The following is a 25,204-nucleotide window of genomic DNA, read 5'->3' as shown; positions in this document are numbered from 1 at the left end:
ACACGGGCGGAGCGCCGTGCCGCCACACGGAACCGTAACTACAGGTTCAGATAGCAGGAAGCTAAGAGAATCTGGGCGTGGGGAAAGCATGTGATTTAGTTACTTAAAACAACCAAAGATTTTTATTGTCAAAAAATCGAGCAGAATGGAGTAAAAATGGAGACTATAATTTCTATGAAATCAAAATCACCTCAGTTCTCTTGGGGAGAGCAAGCACAGGAGTGACGGGAAGAAAATGAGGGAGAGTTCTGAAATATCCTGGATTGCCCATCTCAAAAGTAGAAATAGTAGTCGAAGGAATAATGGGGAGAAAGTGCGTATTTCACACTGGTCTGCCAGCCTGGCAATGCAGGAGATGGGCACAGAAAACACCTGGGAAAGTGGCCCCAAGGTTTTGACACACTTCACCTCGTTAAAGCCACGCAACCAGATTCATATTCACGGTAATTGTTTCCAATATCCTACATGGAAAATGAAAAAGAATGAACAGGGCACAGCTTTCCATGGATGAGACTTCCATATTTATTGTTATTCCATGTGCATAGAAAATGGCAGTGAAGTTTCTTATGAAACAGGCAGGGAATGGGAGAGGTGCAGATATACCAGACCGGACCTTGTGCTTCAAAATTACACTATTCATTTTTAAAAGTTTGTTTTTTTCTCCTTTTAAAATTTATAACATTTTCTTGGATTTTTTTTGTGCATGATGTTTCGAATTCCTTTTAAAATGACACACTGCATTACAAATGGATGGCACTTGAAACCAATGTGGCATCTCCATATTTACACCAACGAAGAAATTTACAAGACGGAAGAGCATACAATCTGACATCTAGAAGGAGCAATAAAACAAGGGCATCCATTTTATTTTCTCTGTACAAACTATCAGAACAAGACTTTTATTCACATTAAAAAAAAACCAATCAGCTTTAATTTGCTCTGGCCTACACGCTTTCCAAATTCATTTGACTCAATTCTCAAACCTTTCATCACATCGCCCACACCCTCACCAGACTACAGGAGCTACAATAATGATACCTAACACCTAAACAGAGCGGAACCCAAACCATCCCTTCCAGTTCCCTTCCAGCTTTTCCTCCTGACAATTCCTCACTCAAAAAACAAAACAAAACAAAACAAAACAAAAAAAAAAAAGAAAAGAAAAGAAAAAAAAAATCAATCCTCCTTGTTCCTTCTTGTACTTCACTTTCACTTTCACATTCACACCCAAACCAGCACACAGGCCGTTCCATTTCCTCCCCAGCCAGGTGAGAAGCCCCCGCGGTTTGTGCCCTCGCTGCTACACCCAGGAGTCGGGAGAGCCCGGGTACTGCTCCGCGCGGTACGAGGAGCGCCTGGTGGAGTAAAAGTCCACGTAGTTTGTGGCCGACTTCAGTCCGTACTGTGCCGCGTAATCCGACGCAGCGGGGAAGTGCACTCGGTCGTCGTAGTACGGGTCCTCGTAGCTGTGCGGGGACTGCAGGTACAACCTGTACGCGTCGTACGTTTTCCGGTTGGCGTCTTCTTGGCTGTAGTACAATTGCTGATGCTGTTGACAAAACGGTAGAAAAAGAAGCTTTCAAAATATAATTAGCAGAGAAAATATTTGTTTCTCAAACATACACACGTTATACAGAACCTCTCCCTACACAGTTCAGTGCGGCTCTGCCAATGGTGGTGGTAACAGAGGTTTTAATCCTCCGGGAAATGAACCTCATGTTTAATTAAACTAAAGGGAGGACAAACGGCTGAGCTGTCTGCGCGTCTGTCCCCCACTCTGCAGAACGGTGTGTTAGCGTAGAGTACAGCACCGACCGCACCGACCCAAATCCCCGCTCCCCACTCTGCAGAACGGTGCGTTAGGGTAGAGTACAGCACCGACCGCACCGACCCAAATCCCCGCTCCCCACTCTGCAGAACAGTGCGTTAGGGTAGAGTACAGCACTGACCGCACCGACCTAAATCTCCGCTCCCCACTCTGCAGAACGGTGCGTTAGGATAGAGTACAGCACCGACCCAAATCCCCGCTCCCCACTCTGCAGAACGGTGCGTTAGGGTAGAGTACAGCACCGACCCAAATCCCCGCTCCCCACTCTGCAGAACAGTGCGTTAGGGTAGAGTACAGCACCGACCGCAGCGACCCCAATCCTCGCTCCCCACTCTGCAGAACAGTGCGTTAGGGTAGAGTACAGCACCGACCGCAGCGACCCCAATCCTCGCTCCCCACTCTGCAGAACAGTGCGTTAGGGTAGAGTACAGCACTGACCGCACCGACCCAAAGTCCCCACTCTCGAGTCAGGAAAGCCACCTCAGATCCCAGCACAAGAACATGCTCCAGTATGTGACTGAAGAGGGACACAGAGCTAACAAGTACGGAAGCAACGGCCAGCTCAAGCGCATTAATGGCCAGTAACACGGCCTGCTGTGGATACGCGCTACAGAAAGCACTCTGATCACAACCACCCCAGGCTCTGCTGAACACTGCATGCCGAGCCTCCTTTCCAAAGAACATTGGGAGTCACCTGTAGTCGTCTGTTCTGTTCTCTTGCTGGTGAGGAATAGGAACTGATGTAAATTGGTGACGGTTTGCTGGAACCTGGGAGAAAACAGTTGATGGTATAAACTTCAGTCTTTATTCTTTCGTCTGTAAGTCTATTTACATCTATTTTACCCAAACAATTAAGTCTACGGATTTCAGTGTCTACTAATAACACCACAATGCAGGCAAAGGTTGTGCGTCAGCAGTAGTTAAATCGAAACCAAGAGGCTCTTTTGCATTGCTGATTTTTGTTTTACAGACTAATAACCTTTCAAACAAGGAATTTCCTTCTCTTTGTTTACTGTCATCTCTATATTGCTTTGTGACTTGTGTCAAATAGTAAGAAGGAAAAGGGAGATCAGGGAAAAGATGAAATACTGATATAATTTAACAATAATAACATTTTCTTATTATAATATACTACCACATATTATTATTTATAAAATGTTGATACTGATAATAATAATGTAATGTGCATGAAAAAAGTCTATAATAGGATTTGAAATAAAAATAGAAATTCCAAACACCTCTTGCCTCCCAGTATGTCAGCAGACCTTCTCTTATTCTGGTAACGTGCAGTTTTAAAGAGAATAGCAGAGACAGAGGAAAAACCTGCTCTGTTCCACGTGTGGGGAATATCATGAACAAACACGGAGAACAACGTCGCGCAGTGACAAGGTTGCTGATGTGGCTGTCCAGACTGTATAACCCCTCGCACAGCAATGTTACGTGTTCGGTTACAAGCTCACCTGACTGGTATCTTACCGGTGTATATGTCTTTGTGTGTGATGCCATCGCCTTGGTTATTGTAATACTGCATAGAAGGTTGCGTTCGCTCATACTCGGAGCGGGGCTCCCTAATTCCTAACAAAGCCGGGGATGAGGACGTGCTGCCAACTGAGGAGAAAAGAGGACTGTCGGTATCTACAAGAGCTGTGGCCGTGCCCAGCCTCCACTGTACCCTCCTTGTCCCCGAGGATTAACACACCAGAGATGTGCAGAATGGACAAAACTCGTCCATCCTTTTTCCTGCATGAAGAACCCCAGTGTGAGACCTGTGAACAACGTACCCCGAGATGAGAACTTCATACCATAATGGTGGAGAAATCAGCTGAAACGGGAGAGCTCAGCCACGCCAGCAGGGACTGAGATGTGCTCAGAGTGCTGTGTCCAAACCACGGGGCCAGTGCAGACACCCCCAGCCCTGTGCGCCCAACGGGGACAGCGGAGCAGCACTGCGGTGTGGGACCAGCGAGTGTTCGAGTACAGGAGAGGCAGCACGGCCTCCGTGGTTTGGGTAGAATTAGCAGTCAACTGAGGGCTATCTGAGTTTAAAAAAGGGCTGTCGGGTGCCCCTTCAGTAAACCTCCACGTTTCCTGACTGACCTGACTGTATGACAGGTGACATCTGCTGATTTGTTGTTGATAAGGAAGGATGTGATTTGAATCTCTCTCGCTCTAGTGTTGATACTGGTGTAATAAAATGACTTTGATTCCATCCATCCTGCGGAGCGGCAGAAAGAAAAAACATCAAAAGAAATCACTTTTCATTAAATCAGGAGTTTTTGTAGAACCATTTTCCAGTGCAGGCTGGTTTGGTAACTTACCTTTTTATAAATGCTACGGAGATCTCGGTATTGCCACAATGTGTTCAGTACCTGGGCAGCTGCTTTGACAACTTTCAGTGAGGACCTAAGTAAAGAATACGACGTTGTAGAAAGCCACTTAACTCCATCTAAAAAGAACCACGTTCCTAAGCTACAAAACAGCCTAAACCTTGATGCCGTGAAGCAAGTCTGGGGTCTCGACACCGCACACGGCGTCAGTGCAGCGTGGCCGCAGCGGTGCCGGCAGCCTGACCCCGAGGCTGCTGCGGCACCCGAGCTAGCGGGAAATCATTTCTGCGAGCCGCGCAGGGTCAGCGCGCCCAGCACCGAGCAGGAGCTGCCACTTGCCTGTCACCGCGGCCCTTGGTGATGTTCACCAGCTTCTCGATGCCGCCGGTGTCCGCCAGCGCTTTGGCGTTCTCCATGTTCTTGCTGGTCACCTCGTGCAAAGCGCAGCAGATGGCGGCCACCGTCTCATCCGACAGCACGCTCGGGCCGTTGCCTCCCGGGAGCCGATTAACCAGATCTCGCATGGCGTATTTACCTAGAAAAACCCACCGACAGAACCAAGTGAAGAAATACATTTTGGTACTTAAGATTTGAAATTATAGGACTCATCACAAAACTGCATCTGAAAGCAATAAAATGAAACACAGGACCAAAATAATGGAAACCTTCCAAGAATTGACATTTTACGGAGAGTCAAGGGAGACTTTTGATTTTTTTTTTTCCTTTTACTTTAGAAATGTGCAAGTTGCATTTTTGCACTAAAACAGGAACATTTGTAAACAGGAATTATTTGGAGAAAGCAGAATGGTTCAAGGAAAAACGTCACACTGTTGGTTCTGATCGCGGAGCGCTGCAGGTTCCGAGGCTTTGTTTAGGGGATGGTTAAAGAAATCCTCACAGCAACCTGGATTCCTTTATCTCCGACGTTCTGTTCACTTTACTGGTTACCCTAAGAGATCAGATCCCAGCGCTCTCAGATCTCAGTTCCTGACTGAGGCACAGCAATAATCACACTGCAGACAAAGGAAATCAACTACAGCTCAGGGAACATCTTTTTTCCTGTTTAGGCTGTGTTGTTAATTAAATGATTAATCGATTTTATTGAAAACATGTATTTGTACATAACGGTGAACAATGAATGAGCTTTACAAAGTCATTAGTTATCTATTTGCACAATGTACCTCAGGGAAAAAAAATCCAAGAAAGAACTGTGCAAATAAAAGCTGCTCAAAGCCACCGCAGAAGTGTCACCGAGGCAGCTCCCCGGCAGCCCTCGGCAGGCTCTCCGCACGTCTGCACGTACCGCTGCAGGCTGCCATTCGCCTGAGCCTTCTGCAGAGTTCCAGCCCTGAAAACCTGCCGTTCCTGCCCCGCCACCGGCAGCCAAGTCGCATGAAACAGGTGACCAGCATGGGTCACCTGGGACTCGCTTCATGTCTCCAGATACTTGTACCCAGATGAGCCAACAGCTCTTTCCTATCTAAGGCTTTGGCCAGGAGAGGGAGCAGGCGGAGCTGTGTTCCTGAATGGAGTTCTGCCAGGATTGGAAAACAATCCTGGAAAGACAATATCACCTGCGTATGACATGTTTGTGGCTGCTGCTGTACAACAGGATTCTCATTTTACTCATTTCTCATGGAGGTGATACCTACACTGCCAGAAAATATGTTCTGAACATCCAGGATGGACCAGCTTCAGAAATAAATAACAACATTCTGTTCACCTGCACTGATATCTTTAAGAACAGTGATACTCCTCTCTGTATAAATAGTTGTTATATACTTCTCCCACTTGTCTACAACACAGAAAATGCTTCTGTAACAAAAGGGGAACTTTTTCAGCTCACAACACGTTAGTAGGGTTCCTTTAGGCCACAGCATCTGAGGGTGAGGTGTGTTCAACACCTGCCATAATCAACTGAGGCTCCTGATCAAGGCAGGAAAAATGTTATTTGGGATTTTTAAATGCGACATGAGAAAGGCACAGATGAACACTTTAACTTTTAAATATTAAAACTGACAAAAGGAAAACAGTAAGTTTTTCTAGCAGGAACTCTTGTTGATTACTTAATTCAGCAGACACACATGCATACTGCTCTGCCTCTGAGTTTTCATAGAAATACTTCACTAGAAGAGGATTTCTTCCCTCTCTCCTTATCCCGTACTATTAAATGAAGTATTTACTGACGCAGCGGCAGCAGAGCTTCCTGTCCTTTAGAACATGAAGGGCCTTGGAACGCTCAGAGAAGGTCGTTGCTCAGCTCCAAGGAAGCAGAGTTGTGTTCCCCGCCGTGTTTTGTACTGACAGCTCCCTGCGCGGTGCCGTTCAGCGGAGGTGGCCTGTCCTTTGGAAAGAGATCGCTGTGCAGCTGGCTGAGGCCAACGGAAATGTCAGTGCTACTGAAAACCTACTGCTGACAAAAAGATGAATTTCTTGCCCCAAATGACATGACACGGTGAGATGGAGTTTGCTATTTGTACTGGTAAATCCCACCCCGGTGTTTGTGCAGCCGGAGGTCCGACATGCTGGCGACAGCGCCTTTCCGTGGTTCTGTACGTACCGATCAGCTCCTTGTTCCGCACGTCCAGCGCCATGTTCCTGAGGGCAGTGGCCACGGACGAAACGACCCTGTCGTTGTCCATCCTCAGCAGCTCCACCAGGATCGGGAGCCCCTTCTCTTTCCTTACGGCGGCTCGGATGTACGCTGCGAACTGTGACACATGCCAGTTACTCACAATTCTACCACCACGTTCCGACTGAAATAATCTCTTACTACATTGGAATTTGTGAGTACATTAGGAGCTGTTTCCCAAAGAAGAGTTGACATGTTAAATGAGTATCTTGCCTGTTATTAGAACGTCTTGGCTCTTTGTTGTTTTTACTCATGCCTCTTAAAAAGCAATGTTGCTTTTCACTGTGCAAATGACATTACTGTAGCACATAAGCACTAACGATACGCAATAGAGAGAAACATTCACACGCATACTGAAAATTACGTGTTCATTCCAAACACATTCCAGTATCTTATGAAAAGACCCAGCTGAATAGGAGGCAGGAGGAGCAGGAGGTGACCGACCTTCCAGTTGCCCGCAGACAGGTTCTGCAGCGAGCCGGCCGAGCCCTCCAGCGTGGCCGGGTTGGAGCTCTCGGCCAGCAGCGTCAGGTACGGCTTCACCACCGACGGGTGCCACAGCATCTCCACCCCCTTCGGGGACTTGGAGAACCCGGGGATGGGCCCAACTCCGTCCCACTGCAAAAGGAACACGGAGCTGCATCAAACCTCCGTATTTTCAATCAACGTGTGGTAGTTCTCCAAGCTATGTACCCCCATCACTAGCTGAACTGCAGCTGACACGCTGTGGTACAAAGGAAATGGCAAACCTGATCCTCCTGTGAGGCTTTTTTTTTCTTCTTCTTTTTTTTCCCCCAGCAGCTTGGCTCTGAATCTTTGCTGGGTGACTCTTTTCCTAACAAGTCGTCCAGTTCATTGATCCCCAGCAGACGTGCCTGAGGTACCTCCAGTTCCAAACGGTAGGAAAGGTTTCGCAAGGTACACACGCAGTTTTCCACTGTCTGGAGCCAAACCACAAAGATGCCGGGTAATTAGGTACTTTCTTACATAGTGACAAAGCAAGGCAAACGAACTAAGCAGAGGTGAAAGGCATTTAGAGCACAAGCAGCACATTGTAATTCTAGGCCTTGCTTTGCCTGTTTCTCTGTGAAAACTGCCATCTCCCTCCTGATATCCTCAAATATGAAAATATAACAGCAATCTCTACTATAGTGGGACTTCTAGTACCCTGAAAATGAAAAGCACAAGAGCTTATTATTATTTTCTTAAAGAATGACTACTTCAACACTGATGAAAATGAAAAGCACAGAACAAGTTGTATTATGCAACAGAATTTGGTTGTGCGTCAGTAAACCAGGAGTGGGAGAGAAGCCCAGTTGAGCTAACACATCACAGCGCTAAATGCTGCTACACAGATCCCTACGATGCTATGGGACACACAGTTTAGCACTGTTAACCTTTCACAGGAGGCGTGCACGCACCTTGCTGTCATAGTCGGAGGTGTTCACACACGTGTGGATCACGTAGAGCAGCGAGTCGACCAGCCCCTCGCAGGCCCTCATCTGCTTCCGCGCCTCCTCGCCCGCCGAGCTCAGATTCCTGCGGGATGGAATGACAAGGAGCAACATGCATCCACAATGGTCTTATTAGACAGTCTGCGGTAGTTTTTTATCCAGCTGATTGATATGGAGAAGTTAAAGGCAAACACATCATTTTGTGCAGGAACCTACCCCCATTCTTATAAAAGATAAACACGATTCCAAACGAGTTTCAAGGCAGCACCGAGTCCCTGACAGAGCCTGGCACAAGCAGAACCCTCTCGCACCCCGAGCCCTCTCTGCTGTACAAGTCCAGCTCTATGTCCGTACGCACGGCAGAACGGATCTCTGAGCTGGTCTGTGCTAGAAATGCCCTTCTGGAGACTGGATCCAGTGCGTGACGTGTGGTGCAGCCTCACGGGCTGTGTACGGGGCTGCCCCGGCCGGAGCAGGGCGGCTCACAGCAGGGCGCGGGAAGGAAGGGCCGGCACAGGCTGCGCAGGGCGCGGGCAGAATGTGCGCCGGGCCGGGGCCGCAGCTCACGCTGTGCCTGCGCGCGCTGGACATAGAACACCTCATACCCCCGGCCCTTGCATTCTCTTCAGATATTTTAGTTCTGCCTTTTATTATTCTGAATGCTTTTTTCTTTCTTCCTGCTGTTTAAGAAATCTACAAAGGCAACAGCTGAACACTTCTTTACTGACATGCATGCACACACAAATATGTATCTAACAATAAAGAATCACCACACATTTTTTTCCCTAAATAATATTCATAAGCCCTACACATAATACAAAAAAATCGCAGTAATTAATAGGGGAAAAGTGCTATGATTGTAATTTATAAAAAACCACAACTGAAATTTAACCGCTAGCTGTTATAGTTACCATCTCTTAGTCACTAACTTGGTAGTTTTCATGTTTTTCTAATATGGAACAAAAACCCCAGATGCAAAAGCTGCCTAAATGATACAATCATGTAACAACCCTTGTGTCTTAAAAATGGCAGTATAAGAAGGACCCGCTGAATAACATGGTTACTGTGTGCAAGGGAACCTTCCAGAAGAGCAAACTACCTCAGGCATCCTGTGGTATTGCGCAGAACCAGGGAAGTCTGGAACTTCATCTTGTGATCGTCATCAAAGGAGGAGCTGTTCCACCCGGAATGGGGCACTATCACAGTGTTGGTCAGCGTCGACAGGGCGTCTCGAATGATTGTCATCTTCACTGCGTCGCAGGAAGACAGGTTCCAGAGCACCCCTGAAGATTGCATTGTGGAACAGTCAGAACAGACTTGGCAAGCAAATACAAAGCAGCATTACCGACCCAAAAGGCATCACTAAACAGGAGAAAAATAATCTACCTATGCAAAAAATTATGAAAAAGAGATAGTGGATGTATGCAGCACCCAGCAAATCTGCCTTGTTCTGATGGAAACGGAGTTCCTTCACGTGTTAGACCTGCAAATCACCTTCATTTCTGCACTTCTGCCTGCACCAAGTAGGCTGGTGGGTTCTAAGCTGAAGGTACTGCCCCCACTCAAGAGGCGAGGGGTGTGTGCACTGTCCCTCGCCACGGCTCTACTAGCGGGCTGTGCACCGAGATACTTCCATCATTTGCACACTACTAGCGATTTTCTGTATGTAATTTAACACACGTTTACACAGTTTGGGTCCAGCTTATGAATTCTGCAAGATCTTACTTAAAACCCTTGTCAGTGGATGGTAAGAAAAAGCCTGTAATAAACCAAATGTTAGGAGTCAATACAAAAATATTTATCCAAGACCGAGCTGTGTATTGAGGAGGATCATTCTGGGAAAAATGTACCCTAAGTGGAGCTTTAGTGCAACTATCTCAAGATTCACTTCTCCTGGTGAATCTATACTTCTCTGCTAACACTTTAACTACCAGTTATCAAGATAAGTGGGTTTGCATTCGCAAAGAATACCAATGCCCAAATAACAATACAGTTGATATACTCAATTCCAGTCACTTGCCAGTTATTCCCATCTTGTCCACTTGAGAAAAATTATCTGTAATATAATTCTCTGTTTGCTTCTATTCAAAACGTACCTGTTACAAGCTCTTTAATTTCGGCATCAACAGACTTTCTCAACAATCGTAAAAGCGCAGGTATCCCACCGACGTTCTTCATTGCTATTTTGTTTTCGTCCGTGGACTTCCCGTAGACGAGGTTCCGCAGCGCGCCGCAGGCGTTCTTCTGAACCTCCAGGACCCGGTGGTCCAAGAGATCAACCAGGTGCTTGATTCCTCCCAGCCTGCACACCTGCAAGAAGAGCGTCGGGATCATCAGCACCCACTGATTTCACCCGTTTTGCTCCACAGCTTCCAAAGGCTTTTTTTTTAAAATAAAACCAGCACATTCCATCCTACTTCAAGAAGAAATATTGTTGGATAATCTTAGTAAGTTGATTGCTACACCATGCTGAAAACTCCTGTGCAGCGCTCGCGTCCCTGTTGAAAAGGCTGATGGCCATTTTCAGTCACTGGCTGTGTGCAGAGAAGAATTTTCCTGCTAAAGTTTTGCTTCCCCATAATGCAGATTTTAGGTAATTTCCTATACCGTAGAATATCTTTTTAGGGAATATTAGAAATAAGAAGTCACAAACACACACACAGACAAAATCAGTTCAAATTAGCATATATCCTGTCCTATTGGTATATCCAAAGGTCTACTCTGCAGAAATTTCCTAAGCTAAAAAATCCTTCTATTGTCTGCTTTAAGCAGGTTAGTTGCATTTATTCCTCGCTATACATTTAAACAAAATTTAAACATTATGTTTTGAGATCTCATTTCCACGCAGTACTTTTCTGCTTGCCCCACAACATCCGGCTTTCTAAACTGGAGATACGGATTTGGTGGGTGGACAAGGAACTGGCTGGACGGTCCCATGCAGAGAGTCCTGGTCAACGGCTCCGTGTCTGGATGGACACCAGAGACAAGTGGTTTCCCTTGGGGTTCCATACTGGAACCAGTGCTGTTTGATGTCTTCATCTAGCGCAACCTCAGCAGGTCTGTGGATGACACCACTCTGAGTGGTGTGGTTGACATGCCTGCGTTATATATATATATGTGTGTATATATATATATGTGTATATACTGCGTTATACTGAAAAAAAGAAAAGGCAAGCAGTCTGGTTTCCGTCGGCAGTCTCCCGGGAGCAGCCGGGCGCTCCGTGCCCTACCTCCGTCTTGACTTTGTTGTCCCCGAAGCAGAGGTGCTGCAGGTAGGCAGCCGCGTTGGCCTGCACCGATGGGAACTGGTGCTGCAGCATGTGGATCACTTCGGGCAGCTCTGGGTCTCGCCATGCAAACTCCCTTCATTAGGAGAACACAGGTGAGAGCAGGCATTAGTTACAAACGCATGTTTATTTACCAAGTAGAATTACTAGAGCATCTCAAGTGTTTTTGGACAATTCTGGTTTTGTTCTGGAGTATCGGGGCTAGGAAGAAGAACAGGCGTATCGGAACACCCAGGAGCCGCACCACCCTCCAGTCTTCCAACTGGAAAGGACGCTTGGTATCCTATGCTCTTCAGTTAGCTTGGCTGTTGATTACACAAATACGTATAACACTAAAACTAGACCAGCTCAAGCACTGCAACCTGCCTAAATCTCCCCAAACTGAAACACATAATGCAACAGACACCCACTCAACCATGCTGCTCAGGTGCATCTCTCCCACACGACACCTCTTCCTCAGTGCTCAACGTTCTTCCTAGTCTGACAGCAATTATACTTCAATAAACGCTGCGCAGCCTGAAATGTCATCATCACGACCAGAAGCAGGATGTTTGCGTCAGTTGAGTTACTCAGGGATTGTAAACTTAAAATCATTAAAATCAAATCTCCTCCATTAAACAAAATGATTTTGCGCAGACAAATCTTGGAAAATTCATAAAACATATCCATGCCCAGTTCACAGATTTAGAACCATACCCATTAACGTTTGTTGGGCTATCTTCCTTCTGTAAAGGAAGATCTGGGAAAGTATTATCTAAGTTTTCCCATTCTCAAATACAAGTAAATTAAAAACAAAACCAAAACCCGCAACCAAAACCCCCAAAGGACATTCCGGGAGGAGCCTTTGGGGAGCTGCTCCAGGCTCCGCCAGCCTCTCAGCTCCGTGCCTGCCGGGAACTGCTCAGCGACTCGCAGGTTTGTCCCTCCAGGCTGGTGAGGTAGGAGCTCAGGGCAAAGCCTTTCCCGCAGGGGCAGCGCCAGCGCGCCCTCTCCCTGCTGCAGGGAGCCCGGCCGCGGCTGCTGTGGCAGCCCGGTCTGCACGCCACACACCGAAACAGGGTAAACGTGAGGTAAAACGGCCCCCTGGGAAATACAGCCTAAGAAGGTGCAAGGGCAATGGAAACTGAGTCAGGATTTCTCTAAGTCCCCTGTTAGGAATGTGAAGCACGCCTATTACAAGCGGTTTTCCCGTAGCCGTGCCGGCGCAGGCCAGCACGCAGCTAGCAAGCATGACGTGGAGCTAAGGTTATCCTATTAACATCACTTAGACAAATGTGCCATTCAGCGAAATGAAATTAATTCAGTCTCTCAATATCTAATAAAAAAAGAAATATATTAATTTCCACAAATGAACAGAACAACCAAATCTATTAAAAACGGTGCTTTTATTTTTGAGACTGAAAGGCAGGGCCAAACTAGAAGACAAGCGAATGGCGCTGTGCGGCTCTGTAAGGGGGAGCCCAGGAAGTTCTGGCGAGAGCCCGGGCTGGCGCCACCATGGCCCCCGGCCCGGCCCGGCGGTGCGCGGTGTGCCGCGGGGAGGGCTCTGCGGCACCGCCGCAGCCCCCGCCCCAGGCTCTCGGTGCTTCTAAACCAGCAAACGCGTCACGTGCGGCCGTGACCGGGGCCTCGGGGAGCTGGCCAAGCTGGGACGGGCTGGAGTTTCCAGCAGTCACACACGGAACATGCGCAGCACCAGAAATCCCTCCCAGCCTTCTGCGGGCTGGGCAGCGATGATCCCGTTCGAAATGACAAGGCTTTAATGAACAGTGTCTCTAACGAATTCTGAGTATAACGCTACACTTCTCACATGCCCACACTGCGTACGCATGTTTACAACATCAGACTAGTAACTATTTTAAAAATGTGAACATGTATTTGCTTTCAAAGTGGCACCTTTATATATAATTTTTAAAGTTACGTTGTTCTGAAATTTAAACAGGCTGCTCACAAAAAATTAATTCAAATAAATGAGGTATGTACTTTTCTAATTTCCAAACCCTGATTCTCATTCCCATATGGAGAAAACTTACTACAATATCATAGGATGCTCTGTAGAGTTACTCAAAATTATTTCGAATAATCTAGTCAATTCTCAAATATATTTCTTGTAATAACTTCTACGTGAAAAGAAACATGGAAGAAAATGTAATAACGACTAAAACCATAAAAGTTATTCTTTCTTACTGTAACAAGTGGACTGCATTTGTTACTGTGGCTATAAAGGTATAGATCTTAATATCTAAATTAGCAATGATTGTTTAAATGATGTAAAACTGGAACACACGCACCCTAAAGTGCCGTGTATGTTCAAGGAATGTATGACAAGTCTCATTATGGCACACAGGTGTGGCTCTGGCACGCACAAGGGACTTGCCTGGGGTCCTTCTGGATGCTGTCGATGGAGGGGGAGCGCGTGGTGGGCTCGTCGGCGGGCGGCAGGCGGTACTGCACCCGGAACGGCTCCGCGTACGGAGCCGCCGTGCTCAGCGCGTACGCGTTTCTTTGGTGTGTGAGGGTGCTACGCTGACTCGAGGATCGTTGCAGATTCCCAACTCCTAGGATATAATCAGCATTAAAACAAGCTAGGTAACAGCTGTCTGCTGAAGAGAAGAGGCAATGCCTGGTTAAAAGTGCAAGCAAAAAAAATAAATACCAAAATCAGCCCTAAAGCGGCGTACGGTGCTGAAGGCGGAGAGCTACCGCCTCGTGGAGGGAGCAACGGCTGAGCTCAGCTCCAGAACCCAAGGCGGCGGCACCGCCTTTGTGGCTCAGCTTGCCTCAACAGGGATTTGAAGAGAGAAATGGGCCTTGTGCCTCTGAGCAGAAAGAAGGATGCAAAACCTTTTCCAGGTTTGCAGTAGAATTCAATCACTAACATTAACTTGCCAGCTGTACTAAAAAGTAAAAAATAAGTAAACAAAAATTGATTTAGTTTATATATATCCATTTCCCAAATGACCTGTACAAAAAGCTAACAAAAGGATTATTTCAAAGATTAAGCTGATAGTTTGAAAACCAGGAACGTGTATCTTCCTGACTTAGCAGGGCTGCTCTGGCAGCTCTTGTTCTTCCAAGTGATCTTACGTAGAGGAGTAAAGAGAGACTTCCAGTTTCTAGCTGTATTTCCTCACTGGCACATCCTGACCGGACGCCAGGCTGCACAACGGCAGAGACCGCCGCCTCCTTCACCATTCTGTACTCTCCGGGCTTCAGTTCAAGGACATTAAAAAGCTATTTTCAAATGAGTGAAAACACTATGTATGATTTAGACATTTCTCTATAAATATTTCTAGAGTTACTTAGTTAAATCACTCTAATGTTTTGAGAGTTTTTGGAAACTACTCCACTATACAAATTATTAATCAGTCTTAAAGAACAAACTGCACTGCAACACACATTACATTTCTCTTTACAGAAAATCCCTCCAAATACTAATATAACACCTGTGCACTTCATAAAATACAAGTAGCAATTCTAAGAAATATTTCCATTTCAATATACCATCTTCAGATATAGTAATTTAACATTATCCTTTGCTGAAAAGTTGGACAAAACCAGAATTTTTGCAGTGAAAGATGCGGTAGGTGATTTGAGAGTGAAAGCTATCACTGAACTGCAGTGACGAATAAAACCCACAAACAAAGTCAGTTCAGAAGAGAATGACGCACAGAGAATGCCGGAGGAACCCACACCTTGTTTGTGTAACCAAACACACTTTGCTCGGATGTACCTGGGTGCACGATATCAAACAGAAAATATTCTGACCCTAAGCTGACACCTATATATAGCCCCAAGTATTTATTGCAAACATCGCAAGAGCTTTTTAATTGCTGGTGATTATTTTAAGTCCTTCAAGCCTAGCATCTGCCTCCGTTAATTTGTAACACCTGGTTTTCCCTTTTAAGCTGGCACTGTGCATCCCCTGCGCGTTCTCCCGAGGCTGTGGGCTGCAGACAACCCCGGTGCGCAACGCGAGCGCGAGCGGGGCCGCGACCCGGCGCCCGGCGCTGCACCCACCGGAGCCCGCGCGGTACAGCGCGGCCTGCGAGCCCTGCAGCAGCTCCACGGCGCCGTGGGTCGGGCTGCGGTACACCGGGCTGTAGTACGGCCGGCCCTCGTAGATGGGGGTGATGTGCAGGTCCGGGGACACCGCCGACCGCAGCTCCTGTCCCAGCTGGCTGTGCTGGCTGGCGTACGAACTCCTCAGGCCTACAACCAACAAAGGGAAAGGCGCCCACGGCCCACGTCAGTTAAAAATAATAAAGCTGTCATGCTTGAATCTTTCTTATTTCAGCCAAGAAAAGGTGTTGGTTACATCTACAGTTATAAAGACTTATTCACTCAGCTTCTTTCCATTCTTAAGTGACCCATACTGAAAGATTCATTGACAAAGCCACATTTCTTTGCTGAAAAGTTTGTCTATACACTGACAGCTTTAACTTTTCCAACTCAATGTTTTTGGTAGCATCTACAGTTTAAAATCTAAAACATACAGAGTAAAACCTAAGTCAGCGTGTGCAGTTCACAGATTTAGCAATGACAAGGTAAGTTGTGAACTCAACAGAAATTCGGTTGTGAAATAGGGCACAGCGTAAAGTGGGGTCATAACCCTGAAAATGAAACAATCCGCAGCAGTAAGAGCAGAAGTCGTCCTGGCAGTGGCAGCAGAGATTTCAGCATGTGGAAAAAAGTCTTTATCAAGGTTTAAATAGCCCAAGAGGTGTGTATGTACAGTGCTATGCTGCAGCTGTGTGAGAACTCTTTTTTCCCCTTGCCGCTCAGCTGTCCCTCTGCAGTGCCTTTTACCTTCTCCTTGTCTCATTTGCTCGCGTTCAGGGCAGCGAACCTCCTGTTACCGCTGTCGCAGCGCAAGATCCAAGCACGTTACTGGCAGAAGCGCAGAACAGCCGCCACCAGCAGCGTTTTGAACAGCCCTGCGCACGGTCAGACTCGCTTCTCCTGGAGAAGGCTCCCCCTCTATCCGCGCCACGAAAACTTCATTCACGTTGCCTAGAACTTCCTTCCGTGCATTCCAGAGTGTTACTTTATTTCCGTAACCAGCACTGATGTGCAGTATCTTTCCCCTTACTATTTTGCTAACTGAATTAGCAACCAACCTCCTATTAAGTTGACTGTTGCCATCCTGATTAGGAGGTTGGTGGTGCTGTAAATCTGTAAGTCTTCTGTAAGTCATCTTTTCCAGCCCCAGAACGTCTTTTGACATCTAGCACCAGCACTCTCATGGACTATCTAATGCACACTTTGTATTTGCTTCGCTTCCCGCTGTTGCCGCTGTACTAACAAGCTGCCCCTCTCCAACTTCTCATCTGTTTTTAAAGCTTTCATTTAAAGCATCCTAGCTCCTCTACTAAGTTATACTTCCAAAGTCTACAGAGAATAATCATATAATATATAACATACTAGTGGAAAACCAGTTAGAACGTAGTTAATTCTGAGAGTTCTTGACCGTTCCCTAGTTGAGCGCCGCCAGCTCGTGTGACGCGCTCTGGCTGCGGGCACAGAGCTTTTGCAGGGTGCCTCACCTGAGGGAAAAGCTCTTCTGCCTGCATCGGCTTCTCGCCTACCCCTGCTCTTAAAAAAATTCCAGCATTGGAACACTCAGAATTTCACTTAGCTACTTAAAACACGTGATTCAATTCAATGCATACCTAGCAATCTAGTAATTAAAGACAGTGTTCACTGCAAACTTATGGTGACACTGATCACAATGTTTGACACCAGCGGTTGCAACCGGTTTGATAGATCCACTGCAATTATGTCCTGGTGCTACAACGTTTCATGCACAGCAGTACCCTGGTTACTGGTTTTCTACAGTTGCAGGTTTGGAGCAAGTTTTAAGCTGCGTCTTCTCCTTTTTACTGACCTGTAAGGCTGTCTGGCCGCGGAGGGACCATTCTCTCATAGATGTCATACTGCTGTCCATACTGCTCAATATCATGAATTGTCCTCTGCAGTGTCGCTCCCAAATGCTGCGGAACCGCGGTCATGCCAGAACGCTTTGGGGACGACGATCCCAGCTGCGTTTGGGTGGGAGAAGCGACTCTGTTTTGCACGTCAGCGAGGGCCAGGGGAGAGCCGACCCGGAGGGGCGTTTGGTACAGGGCGCTGCCGCCGTTGGGGTTGGCGGGCCGGGAGGTGATGGAGCCGACGCGCCGCACGGCCGTGGGGGACGCGGGTCTCTGCGCCGCGTACGGGGACGCTGCCCGCGGCGCCGGCAGCGTGGTGGAGGAGTAGGCGTGAGAGCCCAGGGGCCGCGGCTCGGCCGCGGACGGGGACCCGAACCCGCTGCCCAGCGACGTCCGCAGCGACCCCCGCGACGGGGACACGCCGGTGCTGACCACGTACGACGGGGACTGCGCCCGGGACGGCACGGAGCTGACACGCCTCATGACGCGGGTGCTGGCGATGTTCACTGCGGGCTGTTTGAAACACAAACGCTCGTTAGTGTCTGCATTTGGGCCATGGGCGGGAGACCTCTCTCCCGTAAGACAGAGAAGTCAACAAGAAATGCACACAATTTAACAACATACACAAGCAGATGAAGAGTAGATTTTACCCTAAACATAATTTCCTCAAGTTTTCCTGTAAAATAACTTCTTACTAGTATTTCTCAATATATAAATGGCGAATTAACATTAAAAAACCTTCCATTCCTCATTCTTCTTTGGCTTTCTATTTTAATATGCACCTATGCTTGCTTTCTTCATTATTCTACCACTTCAGAAAATTATGAACAGTAATGCAGACAGTTCCAGTATAAGCTAATGAAGTTTTGTCAATTACTGTCTTACTATCATTTTGAATAATGAAAAAGGAGGGGAAAAAACCCAGAAACATCAGAAAGTAAAGGGAACACAAATACCCTCTTCATTTAAGCAAAATTTTTACATGCAGGTTGAATTCTAGGAGGTTTTCTTCAATATCACAACCGAATTTTAAGTGAATGATGCTTTGTCAATATTGTATTAGGAGCACACTCTGCGGTCAGGACTCCTCAGTTTTATTTAACATCAGGTACAGTGAATGAAGCAGCTCACACAGGCGCTGACTGCAGCAAGTCTACGTGTGCTGCAAGCTACCGCTGCTCTTTAACCAGTGAAGCTGCTAAATAGGGGTGCAACTCAATAACATGAATTCCAGCCTACACAAAGGCAGGTCCAGCTACACAATTAGTCTTTAAAAGAGCGTTAGAGATGCTGTACAGACCAAGTGTCCCGTTTGGAGCGTACCTGGACCGACGCCTGCCCTTCCGCGCGCGAGCTCCGCACCAAGTGGCTGTTAGCGGGTCCGGCGAGGGAATGCTGCTGCCTGCTGTCTGACTTGCTCAGGTTTTGGCTGTTATGGAAACTGCTTACTTCCTGGTAACCACTGTCAGAGTAAGAGTTCATTTGTGTTGAACTTCTTGAGTTACCTACAGACCCTGTAGATGTGAAGCCAGCGTAAGAAGGAAAAGCATCTAACAACTTCACAAAAATATTGTATAAGTTTGTTATTTGTTGCATTCATAACCGTATTACATTTTTATGCGGTCAATACAGAAATATATTCTAATATTTAAAATGCACACAACAGACCCTCACTTTCATGGAGAGACGTCTGTTCTGGCGAGTAGAGGTTCCCTTGTTCGGGTTCTGTCCTAACGTCATAGGCATTGGTGTGAACACTGTCTGACACGCGGGGCTTGTTTACACTGCTGCTTGGAGGATCTGAAAGAACAAGTTAATTACATAAATCCAACGTTTCATATGTACGTTTCCAGCAAACTCAATAATTTTCTCATGCACACTAACGAAGAGCTGGCTTCCAACATCAACAGAGTCTCCTGGTAGGCAGGTATCATCTGCCAAACTAACATTCATACGAATGTCTGAGAATGTTGCTTCTTGTCAGTATGATGTATTTCTACAATTCTAATTTTTCAAACGTACATTCCAACCTACTCTCATGAAAAATGTAATTAACCACATAGTAAGTACGTTTTACGGAGTAAAACCCTCGTGCAGCCACGCTGCAGCGCATGGAGGGTCACGAGCACTCCCCTAGGGCCCCGGCGTCTCAAGAGCTCCACAAGGCAAAGGCTGAGCTGGATTTCGTCCCTGTTTGTGCACCATCAACACAAGTTAGCACACGTTTTATACATCTTTACTTCATATACCGCTATCCAAACGTTCATCTTTTACCCACTCTCGAGCCCAGTGCTCAGAACATCAGCTGAACCCCAGCGGCAGCCAAGGGCAGTGCCAGTGCACACAGGAGAGAGCACAGGAGACACCGCACATGCTCACAGAAAGGAAAAAGGGAAGGACTGGAAATAAAGGACAAAGATGAGCACACAAACAACAAGAAACTGGAATTGGAATGATTTTTACAGAATTATTAAGCACTCAGTTGCCAACATGTTACACTGATGGATGCAGAACAGGCATCAGAGATACAGCAGGAAATATGGGTTATGTTTAAAGGGAACACCAGCTACGTACATTTTTGCTGAAGAAATGTATGGATGGAATGGAACAATGGAAACCAGAAGAAACCTCCTAGGAAGCAAGAGCCCAGTCAAAGCTCGAGCCGCGGCCTCACGTGAGGAGCGGGAGGCGCGGGCAGCGGAGGATGCACGGCGCTCCGTGCTCGCGCCCCCGGCGCGCGCTGCAGAGGGACCCGCCGGGGGCGCCACGGGCCACGGGGGAACACGAGACATCCCACGCAACAGCCAACGAAGTCTCCTTCCGGCTCACAAGAGACACTCTAACACAAAATCTACTGGCACTCGTGGAAAAAGTCCCCCAGAAAACCAACAAAACACGACAAACCTAACAGATGAGCTACGGGCAATGCTTTATAACAGCCGTTATTCCAGTATACTTCAACACACAAACCCAACCAGAGTATGGTACCTGCCAAGCTGTAAAGAAATACTCTGTATGCAAAATGCTGCTGTCTCACTATTTGTACAATTAGCCATAATGGAACATTCATACTAGATATGTTACTCATTAATTGCTATTATGATGAAGGTTTGAACACCATTCAAACACTAGATTAAAAAAAAAAATCAATGGATAACTCCTAGCAATTACAGGCTGACAGTGCAGTTATTTATTAGTAGCACATTCTTAGGTCAAAAGTATCTAGTAAAATTTGATACTAATTAATTTACTATAGTAGGAGTATTATGATCAAATTTTACTTAAGATTTAATAGGAAGTGTTATAACACCTCCATTAATTAAATCATCAGTATCCCTAGAAATTATACAGAAAACAACACTGAAATAAACTAAGTTTTACAGCTGCTGTTACACCAGCTCCACAAGAGACCATAACAGACAGCGGCTGGTACCAGATGCTCTTCAGCAGAAAAGGCTTGTGGGGACTGGGACATTTAAATTGCTCTAATTATACTCAACGTCAAGATTTTAATCTTCAGCGTCTGTTGTTTCAGTAGCATAAAGCCCTGTTATTTTGGTTACTCGATATGCCACGCTACTAAAGGGCTCTCAAACCGGCACAGCCTCGGCGTCGGGAGCCGCGGGCAGAACAAAGCCGGGCTGTGCGGAGCGTACAGATGTGCCCGCGACCGCGACCGGTGCCACATCTGCCGCCAGCCAGGGCTGTCCCGGGGCTCGAGCACCGGCTGCTCGGGCACAATGCTCAATGCCGGCAATTGTTGCCTTTCTAGCTTTTCTGCTGCTAGAAACCATGGGGAGAGTACCCCGAATAAAATAATAGCCTGTTTATAAACGGCTGAGCTAATATTCTATTTGTAAGGACCTGCAAAACAACATCATTCTATGTTTCTGTTAAAAATTCTGGATAATTCTAAGGACGCATAAAGCAGTTTCAGCCACGGTCACATCCTATCACATCATCTGCTGATGGTTTTTGATATGTACTATCTGCAGTAGGAAAAAGGTGACTTAAGGGAGTGTTTGCATTCACCTTGAACTTCAGGAGTTTTCAGATTGCAGCTGGCAAAGCATCATCTAGTGACACCTCTTTAAAATACAGCTTAGGAGTGAATCTGTAAGCAAAACCCACCACATGCTACAATCACAACAGAAATGTAAATAAGGAATGAAACAATGACAGAAAATTCTAAGTAAAAAATGTTGTTTTTCTCAAATGCGCTCACTTCTGAGCAATTACTCCAGAAAAGCCTTACTTTAGATACACAGAGATGTGGGAAATATACATCTAGATTTATAGGAACTCAGAGTATTTAAGTAGAAACAAGACTTCTTGCCATATGTTAAATGGCTTCTTAGCAGGGATGTGCCCAGGAGATTTTTAAAAGAAAAGAAACACAGGAATGGGAGGAAAGAATTAGATCAAATAAAAATAGGAGCAGAAAGAAAGAAACTAATAGGCAGCCAAGGAGAAAAGAAGCAACAGTTTCAGGAAAAGCCGAGGAGAACCGAGGCGATGGGATGCAAGTGGCGGGGACGCAGCAGCCAGCGAGCGCGCTCGGCCGCAGGAACCGCAGGAACCGTTCCGGCTGCGAGGGGCCACGGGGGCACTGCGGAACCGGAGCAAATCAGACCACCGAAAACCAGCTAAACCCATACAAACCATTTTCACACTGAAAGAATAAGTAGAGCTAATTTCTCAGTTACTTTACGAGAACAAATTGGACTTGTTTAAAAACATTGTTGAAGGAATACCTGAAAAACATCACCATGACCAGCAAAATTTAAATGCCAAGACATGTAAGGCTGCTGAGAGCGAGAGATTCAAAAGAATGGAAAAAGAGCCCATGTGCGTCTCACCTCAGTGAGGCGATGCCGTGGTGGCAACTGAAACCATGTCAATAAAATTATACAGAAGAGCTTAATCCATAAATAAAACAAAAAAACAGGAAGGGGAAGAGAAAGCAGAGAGAGACTTATTTGCCTAAAATAGTCACAATTAATCATAATTATAAATATGCTTGAGTGAACAAGCAAATAACTGATGTGTTATTCTCTGTACAGCAGAAACTAGACAGCTCTTTAAAGTGCGTGCATCCTGGTACAGATAGGAGCTTGGTTAACATGGCTTTTAATATGCTGCCCACAATTCTGATTGGGGTCTGTTTAACCAGCGCTGTGCCAGGAGTGCAGGACGGACCCAGCGCCACGGTCCCGCAGCGGCAGCCGCGGTCAGGTCCTGCTCCGCACACGGCTCAGCACCCGCACACGGCTCGACACCCACCCACGGCTCTGCGCAAAGGGACCCCCCGCAAAGGGACCCCCGCGCAAAGGGAACCCCTGTGCAAAGGGACCCCCCGTGCAAAGGGAGCCCCCGTGCAAAGGGAGCCCCCCCGCAAAGGGAACCCCTGTGCAAAGGGACCCCCCGTGCAAAGGGAGCCCCCGCGCAAAGGGAGCCCCTGCACAAAGGGCGCCCCGTGCAAAGGGACCCCCCCGCACAAAGGGACCCCTGTGCAAAGGGACTCCCTGCGCAAACGGACTCCCTGCGCAAAGGGGTCCCCCCGCGCAAAGGGAGCCCCCTGTGCAAAGGGACTCCCCCCCGCGCAAAGGGAACACCCTGTGCAAAGGGACACCCCCCCCCCCGCGCAAAGGGAGCCCCCTGTGCAAAGGGACTCCCCCCCGCGCAAAGGGAACACCCTGTGCAAAGGGACACCCCCCCCCCCCGCGCAAAGGGAACCCCCTGTGCAAAGGGAACCCCTGCGCAAAGGGACCCTCCCTGTGCAAAGGGACTCCTGTGCAAAGAGACGCCTCTGCGGTCTGCGCCTCCACCGCAGCTAAACCCGACCCGTTAAGCGCTCTGATCCATGACGAACAGCTCTGATTATTTCAACAGACACTTCAAGTTACTTTTAATATCCACTCCACCTAATATACTCAAGAGTAGATGCACAAGTTCTACAAGACAAACATTTCTGGTTTTGGAAAGAAAGTTCAGGCTCAGATACAAAAGTAGAAAAAGCATTCTCCAAAACCTTCACTCACTGGAGATTTTCTTAATTAAGAATATCTGTAAAATCAGTTTTCAAGCTTAAAAATATACAGTATTTTGTCATGCTCCTTACCTGCCAAGCGGAATACTCAAAGGTATTTTTGAATTAATTGCAAAGGACACCAAACACACAAGACTTTGTTATCGTCAATCTTGCACAAAAATTCAAAGGCACATAAAGGTGCCAGAAAAATACCTGTGACCACCCCTAAGCCAAAACCACCTTTGATACAGCAGAGGAACAAACCAGTCTCTTCATGTGTGTGAAGGGGATATTAACGTTATCCTTTAGAAAGATACACAGCATTGCTGCTGATGTTCAGCTCACTTCAAAACAAGCCATGAATGCCAACAAACATAAAGTTTTTTGGGCTTAAAGCAAAATGTACACATAAAAGATAATACCTGATGATCTCCAAGGAAACGACTTCTCAGTAGAGCTGCAGAAAGAAAAAAACATATCACAAAAAGAACCAGGTGGCTAGTTTGGATTTTCTATTTCTTTAACCAAAGCAGACAAAATTGTACAAAACACCCGGCAGATAAATATCAGTAGCCCAGGTAAAGCAACACCCAGCAGCACTTCACACCTGACAGCCAAACAAATCCCAGGATGCCAGGGGTTGAAGGGCCCTGTAAAGCTCATCCAGCGCAATCCCCCCACGGAGCAGGAACACCCAGATGAGGTTACACAGGAAGGTGTCCAGGCGGGTTGGAATGTCTGCACAGAAGGAGACTCCACAACCCCCTGGGCAGCCTGGGCCAGGCTCTGCCACCCTCACCCCAAACAAGTTGCTTCTCAAATTTAAGTGGAACCTCCTGTGTTCCAGTTTGCACCCATTGCCCCTTGTCCTGTCCCTGGTTGTCACCAGCAGAGCCTGGCTCCATCCTCCTGACACTGCCCCTTTCCATATTGATCCCCAGCAATGAGTCCCCCCTCAGTGTCCTCTTGTCCAGCTCCAGAGCCCCAGCTCCCTCAGCCTTTCCTCACACGGGAGATGCTCCACTCCCTGCAGCATCTTGGTGGCTGCGCTGGACTCTCTGCAGCAGTTCCCTGTCCTGCTGGAACTGAGGGGCCACAGCTGGACACAAGATTCCAGGTGTGGTCTCCCCAGGGCAGAGCAGAGGGGCAGGAGAACCTCTCTGACCTACTGACCACCCCCTTCTAACCCACCCCAGGTCCCATTGGCTTCCTGGCCACAAGGGCCCAGTGCTGGCTCATGGTCACCCTGCTGTCCCCAGGACCCATTGGGTATTGACTCGATTTTGGTGTTAATCCCTGGGAATTCCCTGTGAGGGTGTCAGTGACACACGAGTGTCCCCAGCCCCGAGTGCCACTGCAGCAGCAAAGCACCTGCTGCTCGCGGGGGCTCTAGCAAAGGGAACGAGGAGTCACAAGTCCAGAGCACTTTGCTTCTACATATAAGGCAGTTCAAAAAAACCTGAACAGAAATAGAACTACAAGTTTTACTGCTATTTCACTTTCCAGTTTTCCAGAGAGAATGTCGAGCTTTTGCATGTGGTGAGAACTGAAGTCATCTGACGCACTCAAACACATACACTCCAAGTCAGTATTTTCTCACTCTGAATATTCAAAGTTTGATAATTCATATGTAATCATTTTTGCAATGATTATTGTTATTTTTGAAAGCAAAACTATTTAGAGTAAAAACAGGCAAATCCATCACATTTTATGAT

At 47.0% G+C, this 25,204-nt stretch overlaps 1 protein-coding gene across 6 annotated transcripts in view; it reads right to left on the bottom strand.

The window, feature by feature from the left end:
* Positions 1–816: 816 nt before the first annotated feature.
* PKP4 (plakophilin 4) overlaps positions 817–25,204 on the bottom strand; it is a gene marked incomplete at its 5' end in the record, with an annotated part of 48,323 nt that continues 23,935 nt past the window's right edge. The window contains 19 exons of one of the 6 annotated variants that reach the window (XM_080347031.1): positions 817–1,549; positions 2,523–2,596; positions 3,305–3,436; positions 3,926–4,043; positions 4,147–4,231; positions 4,495–4,690; positions 6,716–6,866; positions 7,232–7,405; positions 7,537–7,728; positions 8,209–8,326; positions 9,341–9,524; positions 10,338–10,551; positions 11,472–11,600; positions 13,902–14,086; positions 15,549–15,740; positions 17,416–17,971; positions 18,782–19,008; positions 19,118–19,258; positions 23,912–23,946. In XM_080347031.1, coding sequence (XP_080203157.1) covers positions 1,301–1,549; positions 2,523–2,596; positions 3,305–3,436; positions 3,926–4,043; positions 4,147–4,231; positions 4,495–4,690; positions 6,716–6,866; positions 7,232–7,405; positions 7,537–7,728; positions 8,209–8,326; positions 9,341–9,524; positions 10,338–10,551; positions 11,472–11,600; positions 13,902–14,086; positions 15,549–15,740; positions 17,416–17,971; positions 18,782–19,008; positions 19,118–19,258; positions 23,912–23,946 — 3,352 coding nt within the window. In that variant the 3' untranslated portion in view covers positions 817–1,300. The remainder of the gene's footprint in view (positions 1,550–2,522; positions 2,597–3,304; positions 3,437–3,925; positions 4,044–4,146; positions 4,232–4,494; positions 4,691–6,715; positions 6,867–7,231; positions 7,406–7,536; positions 7,729–8,208; positions 8,327–9,340; positions 9,525–10,337; positions 10,552–11,471; positions 11,601–13,901; positions 14,087–15,548; positions 15,741–17,415; positions 17,972–18,781; positions 19,009–19,117; positions 19,259–23,911; positions 23,947–25,204) is intronic. The other 5 variants (XM_080347034.1, XM_080347033.1, XM_080347032.1 and 2 more) reach the window with 5 other exon arrangements.

This window comes from Nesoenas mayeri (assembly GCF_963082525.1).
Source record: "Nesoenas mayeri genome assembly, chromosome: 6".
Classification (NCBI taxonomy): Eukaryota; Metazoa; Chordata; class Aves; order Columbiformes; family Columbidae; genus Nesoenas; species Nesoenas mayeri.
This window is presented reverse-complemented; position numbering and strand designations above follow the sequence as displayed.